The sequence below is a fragment of the Tympanuchus pallidicinctus genome, unplaced genomic scaffold (genome assembly GCF_026119805.1).
Source record: "Tympanuchus pallidicinctus isolate F22 unplaced genomic scaffold, pur_lepc_1.0 scaffold1, whole genome shotgun sequence".
NCBI classification, from domain to species: Eukaryota; Metazoa; Chordata; class Aves; order Galliformes; family Phasianidae; genus Tympanuchus; species Tympanuchus pallidicinctus.
In genome coordinates this window covers 78,153,333-78,164,162 of record NW_026294618.1, presented here as the reverse complement: position 1 = coordinate 78,164,162, position 10,830 = coordinate 78,153,333, and the positions used below count along the sequence as shown (strand labels likewise).

General features: G+C 40.0%; 1 protein-coding gene across 9 annotated transcripts in view; it reads right to left on the bottom strand.

Moving 5' to 3' along the window:
• Positions 1–10,830, bottom strand: part of BIRC6 (baculoviral IAP repeat containing 6) — a 181,760-nt gene that overhangs the window by 165,769 nt on the left and 5,161 nt on the right. For all 9 annotated transcript variants that reach the window (XR_008206958.1, XR_008206963.1, XM_052683945.1 and 6 more), the window contains exon 2: positions 1,054–1,235. Coding sequence is in view for 7 of the 9 variants with exons in the window: in XM_052683945.1 (XP_052539905.1) it covers positions 1,054–1,235 (182 nt within the window). In the remaining 2 variants the exon portion in view is untranslated. The remainder of the gene's footprint in view (positions 1–1,053; positions 1,236–10,830) is intronic.

Below are 10,830 nucleotides of genomic sequence, written 5' to 3'. Positions count from 1 at the left end.
CTTTTCTCAAAGTGCTTTAAAGCTCTGGAATCTGGATTCAGCAGTCCAGTCTTCTTGTTGTTTTTTTAATGAATGCACTGCCCTAAATACTAGCCTTGGCAGATGCTCTATGTTCTTCCCAAACAAATCATTAATCTCGCTTGTAATTGAAACTGCTGTGCAGATTTATCTCCCTTATATATTACTTCACGGTCACCACACACAGGTGAAAACTATTGTCTTCACCAAGAGTGTATCTCATAGCAGGGTGTATGGGAACTGTTGAGTCACTGAACCACTGATTGATCACCTGGGGAAAGGACCTGGTCAGCCCTGGGAGCATAGGCGAAGGCAATTCAGCTGTGTGACCAGGAGGGGTGGAGCCTGGCTGCACCTCTCCTAGACCTCATTTAAGAGCTGATTGCCACTGGAGAAGGACCTCATTCCAGAGATTCCTCTCTGGTGGAGCTTTCTCCTTTGAACCTGGAATCCTCTGATCCAGGTAAGCAGTCTTCTTCCCTTCCTTTATAGCACCTTTTTATTGTGCTGATCCTCCCATCGTATTGATCTGCCCAACTGCTACAAAGGTAAAATAGGAAAACACAAATGTACCTGTTATCTCATTTAAGAGATGTTATGCTGGCTGAATAAAACCCTGAGCATTAGATTCCAAGCAAAAAGGTACACATTTTTACCCCTTAAAGTGATAATAAGTGCTTGGTTATATTGTCTCTCTATTTCCACTGAAAGCCTTAGGAATAAAGCAAAACAAAATAACAAAACAAGGATGCCCAGCAGCATCAACTTCCAAAGATCCCACTCATAAGCACTGACAAAGCTCTGGAATCATATCCTTCTTGTCACTGACATTCCAAAATAATGTGCTCCTGATAAAGGAAGCTATCATTTGTTTGAGATACAAGTAATTACAGTAGTTAGTGCTACATAAAGGCTAGTAACTAAGAAACTTTTTCATTACATGCAGTTAACATCACACTAGAAACTAGAGGACAAACATCTGGTTTCAGTATTTCTGACAGTTATTTACATACACTACTTTTTCCTGTACCTTACCTCTGTAACAGGCAATTCAAGCTGAACCACATCATCTTGTTTTGAAACAGGTGTCTGCAGAGCTGTGTCTAACAATAAGATGCCGTTGAGATCTTTTCTACATCCTACTGCATAATCGTCCACAAAGATCACCTTGTCCACAGCAGAAATATACTGACACTTCACCCGTCCACCTGGTTTAGCTATAAAGGGAAAGACAAAAAAAATTATATTAGAAAACAGCTTTTATTTTAAAAAAGATATTTGTTCTCGAAAGTAACATAAGACTTCAGCAAAATCTGTTCTCTGAGATGGTCAAGTAGTAGCTTATTAGCTACAATAACTTTCAACACATCTGCTCTATTTTGTACTTAAAAAAACAATCCATTTTAAGAGCTGTAATGGAAGCCATCATTCACATCTTATTCCAACCAGAAGGCCTAAGCCAGTGCTTTCAAGTCTAAGACATCTGATGTACATGATATTAGCTGAGAATCAATAATAAGAATTAAAATATACCAGCATGAGAAGTAGGACACAACTGTTGAACTATCATTAAGACCAATTAGTATTCATTAAGTAAAAAAATACTCAAACCTCTGAGAACTAAGCACAGCAAATGCTGTGAGCCAATGCCATTCCAGCCCACACCTTCCAGCACTGCCACCACCCAGTAGATGAATCCCTCAGCACAACAGCTGGACTGAACAGGAGCATGGGTGAGGAGAAGGAACTCTGGAGTACTTACATGCTGCCTGCACCTGTACACGTTGTCAGAGATAAGAAAGAGAGGTTCCTTGAGATGCTAAGGTAGCTTACTTCTGTTCTGCACTACCCATATCATGCCAGTAACAGGTCAGAGGTTTGCTAGGAGTGGCAAAAGTGGCTGCAGATCAGTAAGCACAGCCTGTGGCAATGGGCATTATCCCAAGAAACATTTTAATACCCAATGTTATTATGTGTGCAAGGCTGGACAGGTACTAAAACCAAGTCCATGTAATACCTACGTAGAATGCAAAGTGCTTTAATTCATAAAAATGTAAGCTGCTGCTACATAAGCAGACTTTAAGCATGCTGAAGTATAAGGACATATCATGCCAAGGGCAAGTTGAAACCATCCCATGGTCAATACGCGTCTTTTTTTGCTGCACAGAAACAGGGGTTTCCTTAAATTCTGCACTAATCGAGTCTTGACCCTGTTCTCCTCTTTCTTTGGATGCTATGTGCTGTTTCTAATTACAGAGAATTAAAAACTGTCATCTAGGTAGCTGGCATGGAGATAAAGATAGCTACGTAATTCCCACATTCTCATCTTCACAGTTTGGTGTAGACGAAAGCAAATTAAAACTTCTCAGAACAGAGGGCATATCAACCTGACCACACTGCATCCTCTCTCAGAAACTCAGCTCAAGAATAGTTGTCAGCTGCCCTTCTCATCAAATCTTTTGAAACAATGACTCATACTCTCATTCCAGTACATAAACCTTTGTCTGCACGAAGTATACCGCAACTGTAACCATCACTGTACAAGCCACAAATAGTTCAAGAGCAACAAAATCACTTCAAAACTGAGAAGCCCTTGGTTCTATCTCACCAGAAAGGGCCCTCTGAACAGCACTTCAACCACTTTCACACTGGTTTTTGCCAACAGGCTGGACTTCCTCACATAGGAATTTCTGCAGCCAACACAACTGCAGGCAAGGAAGTCATCCAACAGAAAAAAAAAAATAATGGTTTTTACAAAAAGGCGTTTATTTTTTTTAACTTCTTTACAAACATAAGTGGTAACAACGTACAGGAAAGTATCACGTAAATAAAATGAAAAGTATCTGATGTGCTAAACTAAAAGTCACAGTAGATTAACACGGAGTTTGCAGTCTCTTCAGTGTGATCCAAATGATGGATTCTGACACCATAGGACCCTTTTCTAATCTATCGCTCCTCTTCTCCTCCTTCCCAGAAGATAAGTAGCTCACCTTTCCAGGCAGTGCCAACAGAGTGAACATTTCTTTTGCACCTTTCTTATTTCCTGTCAACCACATGAGAAGTTTCATGCTGCATTCAGCAGCCTGTCGGAGCCCTGGTTCTGTATGTCTTTCAAAGACAGATCACTCTTATTTTTTTCATTTTTGTAGAGACGGTAAAAGAAATCTCAGGTCTGATCCACAAGTTGGCTAACAAATACCCCCTGTGTCATCAGTCCTAATTTTAAACGGCCATGCAGTAGGTAATCTGTGTCTACTCAACATACTACTTTTGCTCTGTTACAGAAGTTATGACAACAGCACAAAAAAAATACATTGCCCAACAGCGACAATTCTCACAGGGCTTCTTATATTGTGGTTGCCAGAAAGATCTGGCTAAGCTATCTCTTAAAAAAAGTCAGTTTCTAAGCTGATGGAACTCTAAGAAAAATATTTCATCAATATTTAGCATTGTTTCAACAGCCAGAGAAACATGTTCTGCAAACAACTGGTTTGCAATTTGCATAGCCTCTGAACTGCTGACAAGCTATTCTGCAAACAGAGCAGATTAATTCTGAAGTTCAAAGAACACATTTCAAGATGATTCCACTACTAGTCACAAAGTGGATCACAGTTCACATACTGCTGGTTGCATTGTTTACAGCAGTTAGTTGAGAACCAGGAAACAAGAGAATTTATACATCACCAGCATAGAAAAAAATGCTTATAGAAGTTTACTCATCCTCAAAGCATCTGCAGAAGGGTCATTTCTAACTTGGGACTGATATTTCACTATGTACCAAAGGACTCCAACCAATATCCGTTAGCAAACCTACTGGTGCCACTACACATAAACTAGCTCTCCATTCTGGCTATGTTCACTGGCATTAAGTAGTGAAACATTTCTTCATAAGCTACAGCTCAAAAGTTCCATGTAAATTCATTAATGACTTGAGATAGATCACCAAAACTCAACTTTTATTCTCATTTTAGCTCCCATTCGTTCAGCTATGATATACTCTGGGTGGTAACAGGAGAAATGGCCAAAGTTTTTAACAATTTTGCTTTCCAGTCTTAACCACAAGTAAATCACAGCCCCTCCCAACTCTGCTTATCTGTCTAGGATTACAAACAAAATAAATCACAACAAAATCATTCAGTTTTTGTCAGTTCCTATAAGGAAACCTGGCACACTGGAATTGAGAGCCCAACATGTGGTATATGTCATCTACGAAAACATTACCTGAGAAGCTGAAACAAAAGCAAATTAACATCAGATTGTAGAAATGAATAATTTGAGAAAAGGAACGTTCTCCCTGCACCTTCTTTACATCAAGCAATACAGAACAAGGACTACCAATTTCCTGTGATCAAAATCTGACCTACAAAACGAAAAGAAAAAAAAAAAAAAAGAGAAAACAAGTTTGCCTGTAGAACATATCAAGATCTTAACGCATCTATGACTGTTTACAGTTTACAGTCATTATGATGAACCAAACCAATTACAGATATGGCCTTACTTTTTCAGGAGTAAAACTAAAAGCCTTGTCTGAATTTTACTGCTCAAGGAAGCCAGAGCTCAAAAGAAAGTGGCTGTTCCATGAATACTCAGGGCCACCATCAGGAAGAGATGTAGGATAATGCTGACAGTAACATATTTTACCTTTTCTATTATTACCAAGAAGTTAAAATGTCTTGAAAACCACTGACCAATGTGACTGCACTACAATATATTGTAGCTAGTAATTCTCATGCTAAGAAGCTCCCAATGTGAAACAAAAACCATCAAATAATTCCTAAGTTAGTAAATTAGGCCTTATCCTATAGCTATCTATAGCTAAAGTGAGAGCAGTAAATGTATGCATCATAGCACTAATTCCATAATGCCAATATCCAAGACCAATCAGACCTAAAGAAATATCCATCATTTCTATCTACAAATGCAATTAGGCCTGTATTATTATTATAAAGCTGTATTTCTAGAGAAATAGAGCTCCCATCAGCTGAGTAAAGCAACACACTTTGTGTGCACCGACATCACTTTCTCCACTTTTAATTAAAACTGAAACATAACAGTATCTCAGTACTCTTTCAAAATCCTACAACCATGGGAAGCTAAGTGAATTAAGTTTCAGGAGTCTAAAAGCTTTAATTGTCCTCTTAACATTTTATCCTTAGATCTGAACATCTCCAACTACTTAAAACAACAGAATCCAAAAAACTAAGAGAAGGGAAGAGATTGGTACAAAGGCAGAAGAGCAGCCCCTGATTCACTCCAAGGATCACCTCAGCAAAGCACTCTGCTGCCCCTATGGAGATGCTCCATGGCCCCTTCTCTTGTGAAGCAAGAACATCCTCAAACTTGGGTGGAAAGAAATTTACTGCATGTAAACAAGTTCACTTTGCATGAATGAAGTAGACCTACTTTGATCCTACATGTTTCCTTCACGAGCAACAATTTCACTTTTAAATGACACCATGTATGACACCTCCATGCAACTCATCAGCTGCAATAGCAGACCAAACTGAATGAACAAATCAAAGCCACTTTCAGAGCTGAAACAGGAAAGAAAACTAAAATTGCTCTCTAAACAGCAAGACTGTCAAAGAAGGCAGAAGTACGAAGCTTCACATCGCAAAGTGCCTTCACTTAATTTGCAGTTTTGTTATTTGCCAGAATTGGATTTAGTCAATCAAAAATAAGACGTAATTTATAGTTTGTATTTCCCTTCACCAACAAGTACTGAATTGTTTCAGTATCAGTTTTACTGTATGATAGCTGGCTCAAATAATTATTGCTAAAGTAGTGTAGGAAGATGTACTCCCTGGGCTAAAACATGGGACAGCACTATGTGTTACGAACAAGAAGTGTCCTGATCAAGCAGCTCATAAGAAGAAGCTAACATTAACACTTACAGAGTTTCAGAACAAACAAAAACCCACTGAGATCAGAGCAGATCACAACTCTCAAACAATAAGCTTGCAGACACAGGGTTCTTTGGTCCTCTACAGATCTAAAGCAGAAGACTGAATCAGAGAGAAGACCCTGGAGAACTCTCTGTGCCCATGTTCCTCATGCTGTTTCAGACCTCAGTCTATCTAAATGCTTTCACTACACAAAATGCAATCACTCACAGGATTTTGTACAAAAACAAACAAACAAACAAACAAAAAAACAAAACCACAAAACCATGGATTTTCAGGAAAGATGTCTTTCAGAAGTTTCAGTCAAGTTCACCCACGATGTATCTCCAGTTGCAGCTGTTTTTAAATTCCACACTTGATGGGCAGGAACCAGTTTGAGGGTTAGGGTTTTTTTGGTTTGTTTGTTTGTTTCTTTCTTTTTTTTAAACCCCTTTCCTCATCCAAGCCCCAAAATTATAAGGCGCTTCCAAATTACCAACCTGGCAGAAACGAGTTCTCAAAAGCAGAGGGATGGACTAAAACAAGGTGAATGAAAAAACTGGCTGGACTGTTTGGCCCAAAGTCGATGGTTAATGATTCAACACGTAACTGGCACTTACGGGTGATATTCAGGAAAGGCTGATAGGGCTTGCGATCTCCATCAGAGACCTGGAGAACGGGACAGAATGCACATTCAGCAAGACTGTGGGTGACATCAAATAAGAGGAGGGAGGTAACAAAAAGCAACTGACACATTAAAGGGCAGGGATGCCATTTATATAAACCTCCAAAAGGCCAGAGAAATGGCTAGAGATAAACCTTCTAAGTTCAACAATGTCAAGGTCTTACGGCTGTTACAGAATATAACTCCACACATCAACAGAAGGTGGGGAGCAAATGTCTAGGTGGCAGCCCTATGGAAAGAACCTGGTGATCCTGATGGACAGGCTTGTATGGTAAGTGTTGAATCATGGCCTGAACCTCTCTGATTGATCACCTGAGGCAAGGACCCAGTCAGTCCTGGGAGCACAAGTGAAGGCAATTCAACTGTGCGACCAGAAGGGGTGGAGCCTGGCTGCACCTCTCCTAGACCTCATTTAAGGGCTGACTGACAGTGGGGAAGGATCTCTTTCTGGATCACCTCTTTTGGAGTTTTCTACTGCAAGCCTAGGACACAGGTAAGCATTTCATTTTTGATTGTTTCTTCCCACCACAATAATCTTTCTAACTATAAACCTGTAAAATACCACCCCCTAACCACACCATTCTTCTCACTGTACATTTGTTAATTGTACAAGGCTGAATGAGAGTCGGAACGCATCCTCACCAACAAACTCGCCACACAAGAGTCACACAGATAAGTTCAGGGAAAAAGCATGATTTTTCTCTGCTAGACAATTCTACAGCCACATGCAGGACTCCACGTCCAGCTTTGGCTGCCCACTTGAGACAGGGCACCTTGCAAGGGTCCGGCAAATTGGCACTAAGGTGGCCAGGGAGCTGGAATACGCAACATACAAGAAGAGGTGAAGGGAACTGTCTTGTTTGGACTGGAGAAAAAATGGTTCAGGAGTAAATCTAAGCCTTCCATTCCTGCAGCAGTAGTTCAACAGTTACATTAGATGACTGAGTTATTATTTATCTTGATTATGCTACTTTTGAGGAAATGTAACACTGTCTAAGGCAGCAACCATACAGAAACCCCAAATCCAAGACAGTGATCTAGATCAAGTGCTTAGCAGCTAACGAAAGGGCGCGTATACATCAGTACTTCCTGTAACACTCAGCCCTGGGTAATTTTTGTTCAGGGACCTTCTGAACAAAAGTCACTTCTGTTCCATATGATGACCTTCCATTGTGTTTTTTCTTCCATCAATTTGTTCAGTGCCGTTATAAGTTCACTACTACCTTCAGTAGGCAGCCATTGCATGTGACTACTTCTCGCAGTTATTTTAAACTAGGCATCTCCTCATTTCTTCTGATGCCTCCAGTCATGAACTGAAGCTACATTTCATTCCAAATATTTCTCACAAATCCCAAATTTGGCAAACCTCTTCCAGAACCTTACCTTTCCACTCCCCATCTTTTTTTTTTCCATTTTGAATACTTTCGGGCCAGTAAATTGTGTTGAAAGCACAAGCCACTGCACACCTTAACTCTGTAGTTCTGTTACGCTCTTTAGAGGATGGAAGTATCAAAATGGCACAAATGAAAGCACTGCGGACTTGAATTCTCAGACTGTTTTTGGAGGACTCGTCTAGTAATTACTTACACAATCACTACTGAGCATTCAGCTGGTATTTCATATTTCTAGCACAACTCCAAGATCTCATTCTGTCATTATGAGTCAGTTCAGAATCCAGTATTACTGGGCTCCAACTCCACCACTTCTTGCAAGGGCTTCAAATTAATTAAATGTATTCTCAAAAAGTTCATCTCCAAATAACTGCTTCCACATAGCAAAGCTAAAGTAGAAAAGACCAGATCCATTACTGTTTAAGATACATTTAAAAGAGAAACAACTCTTCAGGATGCCTTCTGAAATTCTACAAAAAGACAGCAAAATTGGAGAAACTTGTACATTTAAGACAACTACTTGCAGCATAAGAAGTTCAACGTATGTAGTCACCACACCGAAATACTAAACTGTGTTGCAGTAAGGAGATATTCACAAAAGCTAACTTCATTCTTTAAGGCTGCCAGGCTCCTTCAATACGTAGTGGGAAGAAGGTTCCTCCAGAAGTTCAGACTAGGGACCTTTTTTTTATTAAGTAGAGAGGAAATCTATGGTTAGTTATTGAAAAATGTTATGCATGTTAATTTTGACTTACCACAGCTATAGAAAACAGGACAGAAAAAAGTCCACTATTAAAAGAAAGTCTGTCTAGCAGCATGGCGTGCCCTCATTTCCAATACAACATGGATGCAGGATCCAGCAGAAGTCAACTCAATTTTCCACAATTTCTTCTGGATCTCCAACAAAGTCTCCCCCACCTTTCCTTTGCTGCCATCTGTCCAGCCTCCCCCTACTCTAACCCCTCCCAGCCCTCTTCCCACCATTACCCAGCCAATTCACCACATTTCTCAGTGCTATCTTTCACCCTTCCAGCTCACCCTTTCTGTATGAAGCTTTTCTTCATAGACTCCATGGCCTGCTGCCCAGTCAGCAGCGTTCATCAAACTCTTCTAGAGCTGCCAAATATTCAGTGGGATCCTGCTTCACTTAGGTTAGGAAAGTGCAACAGACCACACAGCTTTCCTCCCATGAACTGTACAGTAGATAGAAGAACTGCCTGGCAGACACCATGCTATGCAATCCTTCAGAAACCAGCACAAGGCAAGATATGCATTTTCATGAAGGACACTCGTTCTCAAGACTACCAAACTGATAAGCAAATTCCCTTCTCCTCAGAGTAACAAGTAAAAAATATCAGTAAAACATTTGCTGAATAGCTTTAGCAAATACCCCAATAATTTCTGAAACACAATGATTATAATTACATGACAAGTTGTAAGTTGTTATTTCCAAACCTTTACACTTTTCATGTAGGCAGTAAAACAAAAGCTTTCTTTTTTTCCCCCATTCTTATCAGCACAGTGCCCTTTGCCCTAATATACAGACAAATCTTCAAATACATTTTGCATGCACCAGACCTCCCATCTACTTTCTGACTGGCAGTATGCACTGGGTCTTTAGCAAATCTTGACAGCCTTCCAAAAGGCAGCAAAGGAAACAGGCAGCATGAAAACCAATAATTGGTTCCACAGAAACCAAAAGAAGCTCCAAGTATTGGTATCCACACGCACGCCCGAAATGAAGAACTGAGAGCAATAGCTGCACTTTCTACAACTGTCCACTTGGCAATAAGTGCTCCTTTGGTGACTGCAAGCAGCCACTGCAATTAAGGCAGCATTAACTATTTAAAGGACAGCTTTCTAACAGCAGAAAGCAATACTGTGGCATCAGTAAAGAAGCAGCAGGAAAGCACAGTGGTCCATGTGTAAAATTTTTTTATTTAAAAACAAAGCAGCTCCAGAGCCATGGGGAAGAGACAACAAGCAATTGCTATCTCATAACACGACTTAGCACACTTTGAGGCACTCAGAAGTTGTCCTGGAGTCTGCCTGGTTGTAAATCTTATCTCCACTTCCAAGATGTCCTAAAGAAGCATTTTTTAAGGATGTCCTACTGTTTAGAGAAAATTAAAAGAATCTTTATAGCAGCAAGGATGAACAATTTTGTTTCCCGCTTTGAAAGTATTTGGGAAGAAAATCTGAAAGACCAGATAATACCACACACACACACACACAAACTCAACAAATACAATCACTATTAAGACCTCAAGAGAAACAACTACAATGAAACTTCAGTCTAGGTCATTTTTTCTTATACTCTGTCTAAAGAAAACCCAGATGTTGCATTTCACTTAAGCTCAAGTGATCAATTCCAACGCAATAGCAAACACTGTTACTAACTGTATTACTAAGGACTTTGAAAGGGGCCAGCTAAAATACAGAGGGCTGCTCAAAAGGACCAATTATAGCACAAGAGAGTGTATACAGATACAAATCATTGAACATCATGATGTTCAGAAGAGGAAACAAACTCACAAACTAGCCAATCGAAAGCAAAAACCTTCCTCATACACTCCCATTACTGAAGAGTCAAACGGAGATTTATCTGCTTTGTTCAAGTCCAGAATATGATGGAAGAAAGCAGTTATCTCAACCAGAACATATTTATGTCTACATTTGGTGTAATACAGTCTACAACATGACTGGGAGCTGTGCTGAAGGGTTTGTCACATAAGCATGTTAAAAGCTGTCTTGACCAAAGATGGCTGACGATCAGTACTGTGGCTGAAAAGTGCCTTATCACATCCATCACAAGTACCTCAGCTACCTGCGAGATGCAATACAGCAGGAAGGC